The sequence below is a fragment of the Lichenostomus cassidix genome, chromosome 3 (assembly GCF_008360975.1).
Source record: "Lichenostomus cassidix isolate B80296 chromosome 3, HeHo_3.0, whole genome shotgun sequence".
In the NCBI taxonomy this organism is placed as follows: domain Eukaryota; kingdom Metazoa; phylum Chordata; class Aves; order Passeriformes; family Meliphagidae; genus Lichenostomus; species Lichenostomus cassidix.
In genome coordinates this window covers 111,660,912-111,680,138 of record NC_139483.1, presented here as the reverse complement: position 1 = coordinate 111,680,138, position 19,227 = coordinate 111,660,912, and the positions used below count along the sequence as shown (strand labels likewise).

General features: G+C 52.0%; 1 protein-coding gene and 1 long non-coding RNA gene across 9 annotated transcripts; both read left to right on the top strand.

Annotated features, from left to right (window-relative positions):
* Nucleotides 1-574: 574 nt before the first annotated feature.
* Nucleotides 575-1,337, top strand: LOC146440512 (uncharacterized). 8 transcript variants are annotated; one of them, XR_014851181.1, is made up of 3 exons: nt 575-678; nt 816-1,049; nt 1,091-1,337. It is a non-coding gene; the product is annotated as an uncharacterized LOC146440512 (long non-coding RNA). The 8 variants fall into 8 exon arrangements; XR_014851178.1 differs by having other exon boundaries at nt 590-691; XR_014851183.1 differs by having other exon boundaries at nt 590-704; nt 816-958.
* Nucleotides 1,338-3,793: 2,456 nt separating this feature from the next.
* LOC146440511 (scavenger receptor class A member 3-like) lies at nt 3,794-13,335 on the top strand. The gene is made up of 6 exons (XM_085056786.1): nt 3,794-4,011; nt 6,486-6,542; nt 7,109-7,207; nt 8,633-8,731; nt 9,989-11,032; nt 12,893-13,335. Exons 1-6 carry the CDS (start codon nt 3,996-3,998, stop codon nt 13,333-13,335), a joined length of 1,758 nt encoding a protein of 585 aa, XP_084912912.1. The 5' UTR covers nt 3,794-3,995.
* The last annotated feature ends 5,892 nt before the right edge of the window (nt 13,336-19,227 follow it).

Here is a 19,227-nt window from a genome sequence, read left to right as displayed (position 1 = left end):
TCTGAGGCTGCACTCCAGTTGGATGCAGGATGGGGATTGGGATTGAGATTGGGATTGGGACTGGGACTGGGATTGGGATTGGGACTGGGATTGGGATTGAGATTGGGATTGGATGGATCTGTGAGGCCGCTGGGGGCGTTTAGGCTGGACTTGGGGATTGAGGTGGGACTGGAAGAGGTTTTACACCAAACTGAGGAACCAGGTGGGACTGAGCGAGGTTTGAGGCCTGGGAAGGGTTTGGGGCTTAAGAGAGCTTTTAGGCAGAATTTGGGAGCTTTTAGATCTGGTCAAGGTTTTCCTCAGGACTGAGGGAATTCTAGGCAGGACTGGGGGAGGTTTTAGGACTGGGGGAGGTTTCAGGCAGGACTGAGGGAAGTTTTAAACCAGATTTGGATCTTTTAGAGCTGGTCAAGCTTTTCCTCAGGACTGAGGGACTTTCAGGCAGGACTGAGGGAGGTTTTAAACCAGATTTGGAGCTTTTAGATCTGGTGAAGCTTTTCCTCAGGACTGAGGGGGTTTGGGTCAGACTGGGGGAGGTTTTGGCAGCATTTGTTCCCTTTCAGAGCTATGCAAACTGTAAATCAGGACTGAGGGGTGTTTAGGGCCAAGTGAGGTTTTAGGCTGAGGTTTTAGGGTGAAGTTTTAGGGTGAAGATTTATTCTGAGGTTTTAGGCTGAAGTTCTGTTCTGAGGTTTTATACTGAAGTTTTAGGGTGAAATTTTATTCTGAGGTTTTGTTCTGTTTCATTCTGAAGTTCTGTTCTGAGTTTCATTCCGAAGTTCTGAACTTCTTTTATTTTGAAGTTCTGTTCTGAGTTTTTACACTGAAGTTTTAGGCTGAAGTTTTATTCTGAGGTTTTAGGCTGAAGTTTTATGCTGAGTTTTTATACTGAAGTTTTAGGCTAAGGCTTTATACTGAAGTTCTATTCTGAGATTTTATTCTGAGTTTTTATACTGAAGTTCTATTCTGACTTTTTACACTGAAGTTTTAGGCTGAAGTTTTATTCCGAGGTTCTATTCTGAGGTTTTAGGCTGAAGTTTTATGCTGAGGTTTTATGCTGAAGTTCTATTTTCTGAAGTTTTATTCTGAGATTTTAGGCTGAAGTTCTATTCTCAGGTTCTATTCTGAAGTTCTATTCTGAGGTTTTATGCTGAAGTTCTATTCTCAGGTTTTATTCTGAGGTTTTAGGCTGAGGCCTAAGCCCACCTCAGGCTCCTGCTCAGCCAGGGAAATTCCAACAGCTTTTCCCAGGAAATCCAGCCAGGCTGGCACTGGGATGGAGCACTGGGAGCACTGGGATGGAGCACTGGGAGCACTGGGATGGAGCACTGGGAGCACTGGGATGGAGCACTGGGATGGAGCACTGGGAGCACTGGGATGGAGCACTGGGAGGTGGAGCCACCATTCCCAATCCCACCAGGAGAACTTCCCAATATCCTGGGATTGTTTCCCTATTTTTCCAAAAACCTCTCATTCATTTGATTAAACTACATTTGTTTTCCATCCCTGAGTTCTCCTGCTTTTCCCGTCGCTTTGGCCAGGATGGGGTTAAACCCTTGGAGTCGTTGGGAACAGGGAGATAAGAGGGAATTTTTTTGGGATATCTCCTCCCTGCCCGGCTCCGAGGTCATTCCCTCCTCACATTCCAAGGGTTTTCCATGGGATTATCCACCCCCGGATCCAGGGAATTCTGGGAATCCCAATTGGTGCCTTCCGGGAATTCTCCCTTTTCCCGTTTTCTGGGAATTCTCCTGATGCTCATTCCAGAGGTTCTGGAATTCCCCATTTTCCAGGAATTCTCCCGAAGCTCATTCCAGAGGTTCTGGAATTCCCCATTTTCCAGGAATTCTCCCGATGCTCATTCCAGAGCTTCTGGAATTCTCAGTTTTCCAGGAATTCTCCCAATGTTCGTTCCAAAGGTTCTGGAATTCCCCTTTTTCCAGGAATTCTCCCAATTCTCATTCCAGAGCTTCTGGAATTCTCAGTTTTCCAGAAATTCTTCCGATGCTCATTCCAGAGCTTCTGGAATTCTTCATTATTCAGGAATTCTCCCGAAGCTCATTCCAGAGGTTCTGGAATTCCCCCTTTTCCAGGAATTCTCCTGATGCTCATTCCAGAGGTTCTGGAATTCCCCATTTTCTGGGAATTCTCCCAATGCTCATTCCAAAGGTTCTGGAATTCTCAGTTTTCCAGGAATTCTCCCAATTCTCATTCCAGAAGTTCTGCAATTCCCCATTTTCCAGGAATTCTCCCGAAGCTCATTCCAGAGCTTCTGGAATTCCCCTTTTTCCAGGAATTATCCCAATTCTCATTCCAGAGGTTCTGGAATTCCCCATTTTCTGGGAATTCTCCCAATGCTCATTCCAAAGGCTCTGGAATTCTCAGTTTTCTGGGAATTCTCCTGATGCTCATTCCAGAGGTTCTGGAATTCCCCATTTTCCCGTTTTTTTCCCAGTTCAGTCTCTCCAAGCCTTCCTGCCACCCAAACCCATGGAACTGTGGAAGGAATTCCGTTGGAAAAGATCCTTATGGGATCAGATCCAAGGGAAGGCTCTGCTCAGGGATCATTCCCGGGATTTTTCCAGTCCCTCAGTGGGGTGGGGGGATCTGGGGGATTTTGGGATGTTCCCAATCCCATGGGAATTCCATCCCACAGCACCGGACTGGGATCACTGCTCCAAACAGGAACTGGGAATGGGATCAGCCTGGGATTTGGGATTGGCCTGGGATCACATCCCCCAGACCCGAATCCAGGGATCAGACCCCAGATCCATCCCGGAATCCCCACCCCAAATCCAGGGATTTTATCCCAGGATCCTCAGAACAATCCCCTATCCCTGCCCCAAATCCACATCCTCCTATCCCAATCCCCAATCCCCATCCCAATCCCAGCTCCCATTCCCAGTTCCCAACCCTAATTCCCAATTCCACCTCTTATTCCCAATCCCATCTCCCAGTCCCAGCCTCATCCCAATCCCACTCCCAAAATCCCACTCTCCCCAAGCTGACCCCACCCCAGCCTGAATCCCTTTTCCCAAATTCCCAATCCCATTTCTTATCCCATTCCCATCCCATTTCCTATTCCATTCCTATCCCATTCCCAATCCCAAATTCCCAATCCCATTCCCTTTTCCCAAATTCCCAATCCCATTCCCTTTTCCATTCCCAGCCCCGTTCCCTATCCCATCCTGATTCCATTCCTGGCCGATTTGCTATCCCATTCCCTTTTCCCAAATCCCTTTTCCCAAATTCCCGATTCCAATCCCTTTTCCCAAATTCCCAAATTCCCTTTTCCCAAATTCCCTTTTCCCAAATTCCCGATCCCATTCCCAGTCCCATTCCTATCCCATTCCCGATCTCACTCCCTTTTCCCAAATTCCCAATCCCATTCCTATCCCGATCCCCATTCCTTTTCCCAGATTCCCTTTTCTCAAATTCCCGGTCCCATTCCCTTTTCCAAAATTCCCCATCCCACTGCCTTTTCCCAAATTCCTGATCCCATTCCCTTTTCCCAAATTCCCTTTTCCCAAATTCCCAATGCCATTCCCAATCCCATTCCTGTCCCATTCCTGATCCCATTCCCTTTTCCCAAATTCCCTTTTCCCAGATTCCCAATCCCATTCCCTTTTCCCCAATTCCCTATCCCACTCCCTTTTCCCCAATTCCCGATCCCATTCCCGATGCCATTCCTGTCCCATTCCCGATCCCACTCCCTTTTCCCAAATTCCCTTTTCCCCAATTCCCGATCCCATTCCCGGTTTCCGCCCCTCCGCCGCTCCCTGTCATTCGGGCGGGGTTAGCTCGGCTCGGCTCGGCTCGGCTCGGCTCGGCTCGGCCGCTCCTTTCCCAGCCCCAATCCCGGTTTTTCCAGCCGCTCGCCGCCGTTCCCGCCGGGAATTCCGGAGATTCCCGGGAAGTTGGGCGGCGCGGGGGAGGCGCAGCGGCTGAGCTCCGCGGGAAGAGGAATTTGGGGATTTGGGGCGCTGAGGCACCGGATGGGGGAGAGGAGAGGTGAGCGGGAATCCCGGGAAAAACGGGAAAAACGGGAAAAGCAGGAAAAACGGGAAAAACGGGAAAGCGGGAATGGGGAGGGGCTGGCGGGGAGGGAGCGGGGGAGGGGGGAATCCCAAAAATCCAGCCGGGGGATCCCAAAAATCCAGCCGGGGAATCCTAAAATCCAGCCGGGGAATCCTAAAATCCCACCCGGGAGAGCCCAAAAACCCGGACGGGAGAATCCCTAAAATCCCACCCGGGAGAGCCCAAAAACACAGCCAGGGGATCCCAAAAATCCAGCTGGGGCGATCCCAAAAACACACCTGGAGGAATCCTCAAAATTTCCCCAGGGGAGTCCTAAAAACCCACCCGGGATAAACCCAAAAATCCAGCTGGAGGAATCCTAAAATCCCACCCGGGGGAATACCAAAACCCACCCGGGAGATCCCAAAAATCCAAACGGGATAACTCCAAAAACACACCCAGGGAAAATCCCAAAAACAGACCCGGAGGAATCCTAAAATCCCATCGGGGGATAATCCCAAAAACCCACCGGGGGATAATCCCAAAAATCCTGCCCGGGGAATAGTAAAACCCACCCGGGGAATCCTAAAAATTTATCCTGGGGAATCCTAAAAACCCAGCTGGGGAGAATCCCAAAATCCTGCCCGGGAGATCCCAAAAGTTCACCCGGAGGGATCCTAAAAATCAAACTGGGGGGATCCCAAAAATCCCTCCGGGGAATTCTAAAATCCTAGCTGGGATATCCCAAAAATCCAACCGGGGGATCCCAAAAACCCACCCGGAGGAATGCTAAAATCCCACCTGGGGAATCCCAAAATCCACCCGGGAAAAATTCCAAAACCCCACCCGGGGGATCCTAAAAATTCACCCTGGGGAATCCTAAAAACCCAGCTGTAGAGAATCCCAAAATCCTCCCGGAAGAATCCTAAAATCCCACCTGGGGAATCCCAAAAATCCAACTGGGATAATCCTAAAATCACCCGGGGGGATCCCAAAATCCCATCTGAGGGAATCCCAAAACCCAGCTGGGGAGAATCCCAAAAATCCAACTGGGATGATCCTGAAATCACCCAGGAGATCCCAAAATCCCACCTGAGGGAATCCCAAAACCCACCCAGGATAATCCCAAAAACCCACCCAGGATAATCCCAAAACCCAGCTGGGGAGAATCCCAAAAATCCAACTGGGATGATCCTGAAATCACCCAGGAGATCCCAAAATCCCACCTGAGGGAATCCCAAAACCCACCCAGGATAATCCCAAAAACCCACCCAGGATAATCCCAAAACCCAGCTGGGGAGAATCCCAAAACTCCACCCAGGGGGATCCCAAAATCCCACAGGGAAGAAAAGCTTTGGGATGAGGAGGATGTTGGAATTCCTGTCCCCCAAAAAATCTGGGAATGATCCAAGGGGACACGGTGGGAATGCTGAGCTTTGGGATTTTGGGAAGGCTGAGCTTTGGGATTTTGGGAATGCCGAGCTCTGGGATTTTGGGAATGCTGAGCTTTGGGATTTTGGGAATGCTGAGCTTTGGGATTTTTTATAGGAATTTTTTTGGTTTTGGGAATCCAGGAGCTCCTCCTGCCTCCATCTCCCGCTTTTCCCCCAAATCCATCCGAATTCCCCAAATTCCTGCCGTTGGGATCTCGGAATTCCCGCTGGGAACCTGGCTGTGTCTCCATGGATTGGGATTTGTCACTGGTGCTTCCCGGATTTTCCTCGGGAATGCTGGGCTGGGAGATCCCCAGGGATTCGGGAATGGGATTTGGGAGATCAGAGATCCTGGGAAAACCTGGAATTCGCTCAGGGATTCCCGGGAATGTGTTCTGGGATTTCAGGGATTCCCTGGAATGAACTCCAGAATCTCTGGAATTCTTTGGAATTCGCTCAGGGATTCCCAGAAATGCACTCTGGGATTTCAGGGACTCCTGGAAATTCGCTCCAGGATCTCTGGGATTCCCAGGAATGAACTCCAGGATCTCAGGAATTTTAGGAAATTCACTCCAGGATCTCAAGGATTCTTTGGAATGAACTCAGGAATTCCAGGGAATTTGCTCCAGGCTCTCTGGAATTCTTTGGAATTTGCTCAGGGATTCCCAGGAATGAGCTCTGGGATCTCAGGGATTCCTGGGAATTCACTCCAGGGTTTCAGGGATTCTTTGGAAGGAACTCAGGAATTCCAGGGAATGATCTCCAGGATTCCCAGGAATTCACTCCAGGCTCTCAGGGATTCCATGGAATGCGCTCTGGGAGCTCCAGGATTCCCGGGAATGAACTGAATACTGAATCCAGTATTTCAGGGATTCCTGGGAATTCACTCCAGGATCTCAGGGATTCCCTGGAATACACTCTGGGATCTCCGGGATCCATGGAATTCACTCTGGGACCTCTGGGATTCCCGGGAATTCGCTGTGGGATCTCCAGGATTCCCGGGAATTCCCTCCAATCCCACTGTTTGGATTGCAGAAGCAGCCGAGGAGGAGGAGGAGGAGGAAATTCCACCCTTCGGCTCCCGGGCGGGAGGTGAGCGCCGGGAATTCGGGAATTCCGGGATAATAATTCCGGGATAATAATTCCGGGATAATTCCGGGAAAATTCTGGGAAAATTCCGGGAAAATTCTGGGATAATTCTGGGAAAATTCTGGGATAATTCCGGGATAATTCTGGGATAATTTTGGGATAATTCCGGGATAATAATTCCGGGATAATTCCGGGAAAATTCTGGGATAATTCCGGGATAATTCTGGGATAATTTTGGGATAATTCCGGGATAATTCCTGGATAATTCCGGGATAATTCCGGGAAAATTCTGGGATAATTCCGGGATAATTCTGGGATAATTTTGGGATAATTCCGGGATAATTCCTGGATAATTCCTGGATAATTCCGGGATAACTCCGGGAAAATTCCGGGATAACTCTGGGAAAATTCTGGGATAATTCCGGGATAATTCCGGGATAATTCCGGGATAATTTTGGGATAATTCCGGGATAATTCTGGGATAATTTTGGGATAATTCCGGGATAATTCCGGGATAATTCCGGGAAAATTCCGGGATAATTCCGAGCCATTCCTGGCGGGATCCGCAGGGAGCTGCCGCCGGGAAGTGTCGCTGGGAGCAGCGGTGAGGATCCTGTTCGGAATGTCGGGAATGCTGCTGGTGGCTGTGGCCGTGCTGGGAGCGCTGGGTGAGCCGGGAATTTGGGATTGGGAATTTGGGATTGGGAATTCGGGATCAGGATAGGGAATTCGGGATTGGGAATTCGGGAATGCGGGAATTATTTGGGAATTCAGGAATTAATGCGGGAATTCGGGATACTGCGGGAATTCGGGAATTCGGGATCAGGATTGGGATCGGGAATTTAGGACAGGGAATTCGGGATTGTGATTGGGAATGTGGGTTTTGGGAATTTGGAATCGGGAATTCGGGAACTTGGGATCGAGAATTCGGGATTGGGAATTTGGGAATTCGGGATCGGGATCAGGAATTCGGGATACCTCGGGAATTTGGGATTGGGGTTGAGAATTTGGGATTGGGAATTCGGGATCAGGATTGGGAATTAGGGATCAGGATTGGGATCAGGAATTTGGGATCAGGAATTCAGGATTGGGAAATTGGGAATTCGGGATTGGGAATTTGAGATTGGGAATTTGGGATCGGGATTGCGATCAGGAATTCGGGATTGGGAATTTGAGATTGGGAATTCAGGATCAGGAATTTGGGATCAAGATCGGGAATTTGAGATTGGGAATAATTCGGGATTGGGAATAATTCGGGATTGGGATTGGGAATTTGGGAATTCAGGATCGGGAATTCAGGATACCGCGAGAATGCGGGAATTCGGGACTGGGAATTTGGGATTGGGAAGTCAGGATCAGGATTGGGAATTCAGGATTGGAAATTTGGGAATTTGGGATTGGGAATTAGGGATACCTTGGGAATTTGGGATTGGGATTGAGAACGCAGGATTGGGAATTCAGGATCAGGAATTCGGGATTGGGATTGGGAATGTGGGATCAGGAATTTAGAATCGGGAATTTGGGATTGGGATTGAGAATTTGGGATTGGGAATACGGGATCAGGAATTTGGGAATTTGGGATCAGGAATTTGGGATTGGAAATATGGGAATTTGGGATTGGGATCGGGAATTTGAGATTGGGAATTTGGGATCAGGAATTTGAGAATTTGGGATTGGGAATTCGGGATTGGGAATTCGAGATTCAGAATTCGGGATCAGAATCGGAAATATGGGATCAGGAATTCAGGATCGGGATCAGGAATTCGGGGATACCTCGGGAATCGCCCTGGGGTGGAGGTTAATCCATGGGAATTTTGGGAATCTCCTGGAGTTCGGATCCCAGCCCTGCCCAGCAGCTTCCCGGGTGGATTTCAGGGAATGTTGAATTCCCAAGGATGGAATTCCCGAGCAGATTGGATCCTGGGAATTGCTCATTCCCAAGGGATGAAATCCTGGAAAACCTCCGGCAAATCCCAAACCCGGGAGTTGCCAGGAATTCCCATCCCAAATCCCGCCGGTCTGGGCATTTCTGAATTCCCGAATTCCCAAATTCCCGAATTCCCGAATTCCTGAATTCCCGAATTCCCGGTCAGTTTTCCGGAAGGTCGATTCCATCTCCGAGGAGATCAGCTCTTCCCAGAGTTCCTACGAGCGGAAAATCCTCTCCATCCAGGAGGATCTCCAGGGATTGGGTGAGCGCCGGGAAGGATTTTCCCGGGATTTTTCCATCCCGGGATTTTTCCAGGATTTTCCCCTCAGCTCGGTTTTCCAGGTCCCCTCCAGAGCCACAATCCCATTTTTTTCCCGGGATTTAGGGGAAATGTCCAGGGGATCCCCGGGATTTGGGGTTGGTGGGATGAGGGTTTGGAGCTCTCCGCGGGAATCTCATGGGATCCCGGAATTCCGGAGGGATTGGGGTGGGAAGAGCTCTCCGGGTGTATTCCTGGATAATCCCAGAATTCCTGGTGGCTCCAATTCCCGTCCAGCCCGGCGGGAGGTGGGAATGGAGAGTGGAGAGTCCTGGGATTTGTGGGATTGGGAGCGGGATGGGATAATGGGATAATGGATGATGGGATAATGGGATAATGGGATGATGGGATAATGGATAATGGGATAATGGGATAATGGGATAACAACGGGATAATGGGATAATGGGATAATGGGATGATGGGATAATGGATAATGGGATAACAACGGGATAATGGGATAACAATGGGATAATGGGATAATGGGATAATGGGATAATGGATAATGGGATAATGGGATAACAACGGGAAAACGGGATAACAATGGGATAATGGATAATGGATAATGGGATAACAACGAGATAACAGGATAGTGGAAAACAGGATAACAACGGGATAATGATGGGATAACGGGGTAATGATGGGATAACAGGATAATGGCATAATGGGATAACAACGGGATAATGGGATAACAGATAATGGATAAAACGGGATAACAGTGGGATAACAGGATAATGTTTTATATGGATAACAGGTAACAATGGGATAATGGGATGACAATGGGATAATGGGATAACAGGATGACAATGGGATAATGGGATGAAAATGGGATAATGGGATGAAAATGGGATAATGGGATGAAAATGGGATAATGGGATAATTGGATAATGGGTAATGGATAATGAGATGATAACAGGATAACAGATAACGGGATAACAACTTCATTGGGGGATAGCAATGAGATAACGGGATAGCAGGATAACAGTGGGATAATGGGATAATGGATAATGGGATAAGAATGGGATAACGGGGTAACAGGATAACAACAGGATAATGGATAATGGGTAATGGGATAATGAATAACGGGATAATGGGATAACAACGGGATAACAACAGGATAACAGGATAACAATGGGATAACGGGTAACGGGAAAACAGTGGGATAGCAGCACAACAGGCTAACGGTTGCCTCCTCCGGCTCAGGGCGGAGGAGCTCCGCGAACAGCTCGGAGCTCCGTGACACGGCCGCGCTGAGCCGGGAGCTGGCGGAGCTGCGCCAGGAGCTGCAGCACGCCCAGGCCATGCTCCAGGCGCAGGAGATCCTCGTGGAGCGAACCTCCCGCCGCCAGGCGCGCCTCTCGGCCGGCAGCTCCGCCATCGCCGCGGGGCTGGAGAGCTGCTCCGCGTCCCTCGGGAGCGTCAACCGGAGCCTGGAGCGGCTGCGGGAGCGAACCGGGAGCTGCCGGGGCGTCGCTGCCCGCCTGGAGGAGTCCCTGCAGGGCCTGGCCCGGGAGCGCTGGCAGGCGGGAATGGCCGCGGAGAGGCTGAACTCCAGCCTGGAGCAGAGCTCCCGGCGGCTGGGCGCGCTCCGCGGGCAGGCGGAGGAGGAGGCGCTGGCGCTGCGGAGGGCGCTGGCCGAGCGGCAGGACCTGACGAGGACTTTGGGGACACTCCGGGTGGCTTCGTCCCGCTCGGCCGAGCTGCTCCGGGAGCTGCAGGCCGGGCTGGGCGCGGCGGCGCGGGAAGCATCCCGGAATTCCCAAGGGATGCACGAGCTGGCGCTGGAGCTGCTGGGGGTCCAGCTGCAGCTGGACAACATCTGGGCGCAGCTGGACGAGAGCCGCGAGAACCTGCAGGACCTGGGCTACCAGCGCGGCCACCGAGCCAACCGCACGGCCGAGCGCTTGGGCGAGCTGGAGTCGCGCCTGGCGACCCACGGGGCGGAGCTGGCCACCATCGCGGCCAACGTGGAGGCCACCGACGGCCACGTGCGGGGCATGCTGCGGTTCGTGGAGAGCGCGCGGCTCTCCTGCGCCGCGGGGCTCAGCGGGCACGGCCGGCAGCTGGAGGAGCTCCGCGGGGCGCTGGGCGGGCTGCGGGACGGCGCGGAGGAGCTCCGCGAGAGAGCAGGGCTGCTCGGAGCTCGGCTGGAGCTCGGCGTGAGGAACATCTCGGAACTGCTGGAGGAGATGAGGGCGGTGGATGTGCGGCACGGGGAGATGCTCGGGAATGTGTCCGTGCTGAGAGGTGAGCGGGATTGGGATTGGGATTGGGATTGGGATTGGGATTGGGATTGGGATTGGGATTGGGATTGGGGTGGGATTGGGGATCCTCGGGAATGTGTCCGTGCTGAGAGGTGAGCAGGAATGGGAATGGGATTGGGATTGGGATTGGGGATCCTCGGGAATGTGTCTGTGCTCTGAGGTGAGTGGGAATGGGAATTCTCCTGGGATTGGGCAGGATTGGGGATCCTCAGGAATGTGTCTGTGTCACCCACGAGGTGAGTGGGAATGGGAATTGTCCAGGAATGGATTGGGATTGGGGATCCTCGGGAATGTGTCCGTGCTACAGGGTGAGCGGGAATGGGATTGGGAATTCTCCTGGGATGGGGTGGGATTGGGGATCCTGATCCCAGTGAGGCACAGGGAGATCCTCGGGAATGTGTCCGTGCTGCGAGGTGAGCAGGAATGGATCGGGATTGTCCCGGGATGGGGTGGAATTGGGATGGGATTGGGATGGGATTGGGATGGGATTGGGATGGGATTGGGATGGGATTGGGAGATCCTCGGGAATGTGTCTGTGATGAGAGGTGAGTGGGATTGGGATTGGGATTGGGATTGGGGTGGGATTGGGGATCCTTGGGAATGTCTGTGTGCTCCGAGGTGAGCAGGAATGGGAATTCTCCTGGGAATGGGGTGGGATTGGGGAATCACGATCCCAGTGAAGCACAGGGAGATCCTCGGGAATTTGTCCGTACTGAGAGGTGAGTGGGAATGGGAATGGTCCGGGAATTGTCCGGGAATTGTCTGGGAATTGTCCGGGAATGGGGTGGGGTTGGGGATCCTCAGGAATGTGTCTGTGCTGTGAGGTCAGCAGGAATGGATTGGGAATTCTCCCGGGGTTGGGGGATCCTCGGGAATCTCTCTGTGCTCCGAGGTGAGTGGGAATGGGAATTCTCCCGGGATGGGGCAGGATTGGGGATCCTCGGGAATGTGTCTGTGCTGTGAGGTCAGCAGGAATGGATTGGGATGGAGTGGGATTGGGGGATCCTGATCCTAATGAGGCACAGGGAGATCCTCGGGAATGTCTCTGTGCTCCGAGGTGAGCGGGAATGGATTGGGAATTCTCCTGGGATGGGGTGGGATTGGGATGGGATTGGGAGATCCTCGGGAATGTGTCCGTGCTCCGAGGTGAGCGGGAATGGGAATTGTCTGGGAATTCCAATCCCTCCAGGGATGGAATTCCCGTCCATCCCAGGCTCACGGAATTCCCTGAATCCCTCAGAGATGGAATTCCTGCCCATCCCAGACCCACTGCATTCCCTAAATGTCCCCAGGAATGGAATTCCCTGAATCCCCCCAGGAATGGAATTCCCGCCCATCCCGACCCCGCAGCATTCCCGGGATCCCCCAGGGATGGAATTCCCTGAATCCCCTACGGATGGAATTCCCTGAATCCCCCTAGGGATGGAATTCCTGCAGCATTCCCAGGATCCCCCAGGGATGGAATTCCCTGAATCCCCTAGGGATGGAATTCCCAGGATCCCCCAAAGGATGGAATTCCCAGGATCCCCCAAAGGATGGAATTCCCAGGATCCCCCAGGGATGGAATTCCTGCAGCATTCCCAGGATCCCCCAGGGATGGAATTCCCCGAATCCCCTAGGGATGGAATTCCCCGAATCCCCTAGGGATGGAATTCCCAGGATCCCCCAAAGGATGGAATTCCCTGGATCCCCCAAAGGATGGAATTCCCTGGATCCCCAGGATGGAATTCCCGCAGCATTCCCAGGATCCCCCAAAGGATGGAATTCCCAGGATCCCCCAAAGGATGGAATTCCCTGAATCCCCCAAAGGATGGAATTCCCAGGATCCCCGCTGTCATTGCAGGAATTCCGGGGCTGCCCGGCCCGCGCGGCTCCCGGGGCGATGCTGGCTCCCCAGGATTCCCGGGAATTCCCGGAGCCAAGGGCGACGCTGGAATTGCGGGCTGGCCAGGCGGCTCGGGCCCGCCGGGATCGGCGGGAATTCCCGGGCGGAGGGGCGATCCCGGCTCTCCCGGCTCCCGCGGCCAGCCCGGCCCCAAGGGCGCCAAGGGGAGTTTGGGAATTCCCGGGCGGCGCGGCGCGGCGGGAGCCCCGGGATTGCCGGGATCGCCGGGATTACCGGGATTACCGGGAAAGGAGGGAATGGCGGGAGAGAGGGGAAAACCGGGAATGGCGGGGAGGCGGGGAGAGCCGGGAGAGAAGGGAGAGCCCGGGGAACCGGGAGAGCCCGGGGAACCGGGAATGGCGGGAGAACCGGGAATACCGGGAGCGCCGGGAGCGGGATAGGGAATGGGATACAGGGAATGGGATTGGGATATAGGGAATGCCGGGGAAACCGGGAGTGCCGGGAGTGGGATAGGGAATGGGATTGGGAATGGGATACAGGGAATGGGATTGGGATATAGGGAATGGGATACAGGGAATGGGATTGGGATATAGGGAATGCCGGGGAAACCGGGAGTGCCGGGAGCGGGATAGGGAATGGGATTGGGAATGGGATAGAGACCGGGAATGGGATTGGGAATGGGCTACAGGGATATAGGGAGAGCCCGGGAAAAAGGGAGAGCCAGGAGAGCCAGAAATGCCGGGAGTGGGATAGGGAATGGGATTGGGATACAGGGATACAGGGAATGGGATATAGGGATACAGGGAGAGCCTGGAGAGAAGGGAGAGCCGGGGGAACCGGGAATGCCAGGAGCGGGATAGGGAATGGGAATGAAATTGGGAATGGGATAGAGACCAGGAATGGGATTGGGATTAGGAATGGAATTGGGAATGGGATACAGGGAATGGGATAGAGACCGGGAATGGGATTGGGATTAGGAATGGAATTGGGAATGGGATTGGGAATGGGATACAGGGATATAGGGAGAGCCGGGGGAAAAGGAGAGCCGGGAGAGCCGGGAATGCTGGGGGAACCAGGAGCGGGATTGGGAATGGGATACAGGGAATGGGATACAGACCGGGAATGGGATTGGGATTAGGAATGGAATTGGGAATGGGATACAGGGAATGGGATAGAGACCGGGAATGGGATTCGGAATGGGATACAGGGATACAGGGAATGTGATGGGGAATGGGATTGGGATACAGGGAATGGGATACAAGTAATGGGGTTGGGATACAGGGAATGGGATAGAGACTGGGAATGGGATTGGGAATGGGATACAGGGAATGGGATTGAGATACAGGGAATGGGATACAGGGATACAGGGATCCAGGGAATGTGATGGGGGATGGGATTGGGATACAGGGATTGGGATACAGGGATTGGGATACAGGGATTGGGATACAGGGATTGGGATACAGGGAATGGGATAGAGACAGGGAATGGGATTGGGATACCAGGAAACGGATACAGGGAATGCGATCAATACAGGGAATGGGATACAGGGATTGGGATTGGGATAGAGACTGGGAATGGGATACAGGGAAACAGATACAGGGAATGAGATACAGGGATTGGGAATGGGATAGGGACTGGGAATGGATACAGGGATGCAGAGATACAGGGATTGGGATTGGGAATGGGATAGAGACTGGAAATGGATTTGGGATACCGGGAAACAGATTCAGGGATACAGGGAATGGCATACAGGGATCCAGGGAGCGCCTGGGCTGAGAGGAGAGCCGGGAATGCCAAGGGAGCCGGGAATGAGATTGGGAATTGTGATTGGGATAGAGACTGGGAATGGGATTGGGATACAGGGAATGGGATACAGGGAATGGGATTGGGATGGGGAATGGGATTGGGATGGGGAATGGGATTGGGATTGGGAATGGGATTGGGATACAGGGACAGCCCAGGGCTAAAGGAGAGCCAGGAATGCCCGGAATGGGATTGGGAACGGGAGTGGGAATGGGATTGGGATACAAGGAGTGATGGGAATGGGATATGGAATGGGATTGGGATAGGGAATGGGAGCAGGATAGGGAGTGGGATTGGGATCCAGGGAGCAACGGGAATGGGATTGGGATCCAGGAATACAGGGACCACCAGGAATGGGAATGGGACTGGGAATGGGATAGAGAATGGGATACAGGGACTGCCAGGAATGGGATTGGGAACGGGATTGGGATGCAAGGACCGGGATAGGGATTGGGATGGACACAGACAGGGACCGGGAATGGGATCCAGGGACTGGGATTTGGGTTCACAATGGGATTGGGATCCAGGGACTGCCCAGGCCACCAGGAATGGGATAGGGAATGGGATAATGAGCGGGAATGGGATTGGAATAGAGGGACGGCTGGGAATGGGGTTGGGAATGGGATTGGGATAGAGGGACTGCCAGGAATGGGATTGGGATAGGGACCGGGAATGGGATTGGGAATGGGATTGGGATAGAGGGACAGCTGGGACTGCTGGGAATGGGATTGGGATAGAGACTGCCAGGAATGGGATTGGGAATGGGATTGGGATAGAGACTGCCAGGAATGGGATTGGGAATGGGATTGGGATACCAATAGGGACTGGGAATGGGATTGGGATGGGGACACCGATAGGGACCAGGAATGGGACTGGGATTGAGACTGCCAGGAATGGGATAGGGAATGGGATACCAATAGGGACTGGGAATGGGATTGGGATTGAGACTGCCAGGAATGGGATAGGGAATGGGACTGGGATTGCTGTTGGCACAGGGATTGGGATAAGGAAAGGGACAAGCTTTGGGATTGGGGTCAGGATTGGGACAGGGAATGGACAGGGATAAGGACAGGGACCTCCTCCCAGTGCCCCCAGTCTGGGCAATGTCCCCAGTGCTGTCCCCAGTGTCCCCAATATCCCCAGTGTCCCCAACGTCCTCATTGTCCCCAATGTCCCCCCAGGGGTCCCTGCTGTCCCCATTTTCCCCAATGTCCTCATTGTCCCCCAATGTCCCCACTGTCCCCCCGGGGTCCCTGCTGTCCCCAGTGTCCCCATTGTCCCCAACATCCTCATTGTCCCCAGTGTCCCCCCGGGGGTCCCTGCTGTCCCCATTGTCCCCAGCGTCCCCAGTATCCCCAATGTCCTCATTGTCCCCCAATGTCCCCAGTGTCCCCCCAGGGTCCCTGCTGTCCCCACTGTCCCCAATATCCCCATTTTCCCCAATGTCACCAGTGTCTCCAATGTCCCCAACATCCCCAATGTCCTCATTGTCCCCCAGGGTCCCTGCTGTCCCCACTGTCCCTGCTGTCCCCAATGTCCTCATTGTCCCCAATGTCCCCCCAGGGATCCCCAATGTCCCCATTGTCCCAAATGTCCCCAGTGTCCCCCGGGGTCCCTGCTGTCCCCAGTGTCCCCCACTGTCCCCAGTGTCCCCTGCTGTCCCCAGTGTCCCCTGCTGTCCCCAGTGTCCCCCAGGTTCCGGCAGGCCGGGTGGGGGAGGGGCACGGAGCTCCCAGTTATCCCAGTTTGGGGCAGAGCTGGTCCTGCTCCCGGGAATTCTGGGAATTTCGGGAATTTCGGGAATTTTGGGGTCCCCGGTGAGCTCAGCCGGCTGAGCTTTGTCCCTCCTGTCCCGATTGTCACAACTCAATAAAGATCTGATTACAACTCAATAAAGATTCCTGAACTGGGAGTACTGGGAGAACTGGGAATACTGGGAATGGTGGGAATGGTGGGAATGGTGGGAATGCTCCGGGCTGGGATTCCCAAATCTGGGAATTCGCACGACAAGGAGCTGAACTTCGATCCCAAAATCCTGGATTTGGGGATCCCAATTTCCCCCTTCCCTCATCTCAGGCTGTGATTCCCAAATTTGGGAATTCCCATGACAAGGAGACAAAATTCAATCCCAAAATCCTGGATTTTGAGATCCCAAATCCCCCTGAGCTGTGATTCCCAAATCCCGGAATTCACACGAAAAGGACCCAAATTTCCATCCCCAAAATCCTGGATTTAGGGATCCCAAATCCCCCTGAGCTCTGATTCCCAAATCTGGGAATTCCTGCCCCAAAACCAATCCTAAAATCCTGGATTTAGGGATTCCAAATCCCCCTGGGCTCTGATTCCCAAATCCCAGAATTCACATGAAAAGGACCCAAACTTTAATCCCAAAATCCTAGATTTGGGGGATCCCAATTTCTCCTGCGCTGTGATTCCCAAATTCAGGAATTCCTGCCTGAATTTGCATCCCCAAATCCCGAATTTTGGGATCCCAAATCCCCCTGGGCTCTGATTCCCAAATTCAGGAATTCCTGCCTGAATTTGCATCCCCAAATCCCAGATTTTGAGATCCCAAACCCCCCTTGACCCATGATTCCCAAATCCAGGAATTCCTACCCAAATCCAATCCCAAATCCCAGATTTTGAGATCCCAAATCCCCCTGAGCTCTGATTCCCAAATCCCGGAATTCACACGAAAAGGACCCAAATTTCCATCCCCAAATCCCAGATTTTGGGATCCCAAATCCCCCTTTCCCTCATCCCAGGCTGTGATTCCCAAATCCAGGAATTCCTGCCCAAATTCAATCCTAAATCCCAGATTTTGGGATCCCAAATTCCCCTGTGCTGTGATTCCCAAATCCGGGAATTCCTGCCCCAAATCCAATCCCAAATCCCAAATTTTGGGCTCCCAAATCCCTCTCTCCCCCGCCGGCGCCTCACCCCATTCCCGCCCTATTGCCTTTGGCAGCTTCGCTTCCTGTTTTGATCCCAAAAACCTGCCGGGCGGGGAGGGAAGGGAAGGGAGGAGGAGCTGGAAAAACAGCTGGAAAAACAGAACAGCTGGAAAAAAACAGCTGGAGAAAAAATTAGCTGGAAAAGCAGAGCGGGGAGGAGAGAGAAACGGGGATTTGGGGGAATTTTGGGTGGAATTTTTTTTATTTTTGGGAATTTTGGGGGATTTTTGGGTTTGGTTGGGGATTTTTGGGAATTTGGGGTGGTTTTGGAAATTTTGTGGAATTTTTGGGAATTTGGGGTAATTTTTGTGGATTTGGGGTGTTTTTGGATTTTTTGGTTTTTGGGAATTTTTGTGGATTTTGGGAATTTTTGGGGGTTTTTGGGAATTTTTGGGGATTTTGGGGATTTTGTGGGAATTTTGGGAATTTGGGAATTTGGGGAGAATTTTTGGGAATTTAGGGGGAATTTTTTTGCATTTCGAGGGAATTTTGGGGAAGTTAGGGGGAATTTTGGGAATTTGGGGGGATTTAGGGGGAATTTTTTTGAATTTTGGGGAATTTGGGGTGATTTTTGGGAATTTCGGGGGGATTTTTGGGATAATTTTTGGGAATTTGGGGGAATTTAGGGAGAATTTTTGGGAATTTCAGGATTGCTGAGATCTGGGAATTCCTTACACAGATGGGATCCTTTATTGGGATCATCCCGATGGGATTTTGGGGGAATTTTTGGGAATTTGGGGAGCTGAGATTTGGGAATTCCCTGCCCGGATGGGATGATCCCATGGGATTTAGGGTGATCCCAAAAAGGCCCCAAAACCTTCCCAATTTTTTGGGAAGACGTGGAAATCCCAAAATCCCATGGATTTTTGGGAATGAATGGGAGGTGGAAACCCCAAATATTCCCTTTTTTGGGAATGGGGAATCCCAAATTTTGTGGGTTTTGGGAATGGAAACCCCAAATCTTCCCAGTTTTTGGGAATGGGGGATCTGAAAAATTCCCATTTTTTGGGAATGAGGAATCCCAAATTTTCCCAGTTTTTGGGGAATGGAGATCCCAAATCTTCCAATTTTTTGGGAATGGGAGATCCTAAACATTCCTGGGTTTTGGGAATGGAGATCCCAAGTTTTCCCAGTTTTTGGGAATGAGGATTCCAACCCTTCCTGGGTTTTGGGAATGGGGAATCCCAAATTTTCCCAGTTTTTGGAAATGGAAACCCCAAATCTTCTCTGGTTTTAGGAATGGAAATCCCAAATATTCCTGATTTTTGGGAATGGAATGACCTGAAAAATTCCCAGTTTTTGGGAATGGGGGATCCCAAATGTTCCCAGTTTTTGGGGAATGGAGATCCCAAATCTTCCAATTTTTTGGGAATGGGAGACCCTAAACATTCCTGGGTTTTGGGAATGAGGGATTCCAAATTTTCCCAGTTTTTGGGAATGGAGTGATCTGAAAAATTCCCATTTTTCTGGAATGGGGAATCCCAAATTTCCCATTTTTTGGGAATGAGGATCCCAAATTTCCCATTTTTTGGGAATGAGGATCCCAAACATTCCCAGTTAATTGGGAATGAGGGA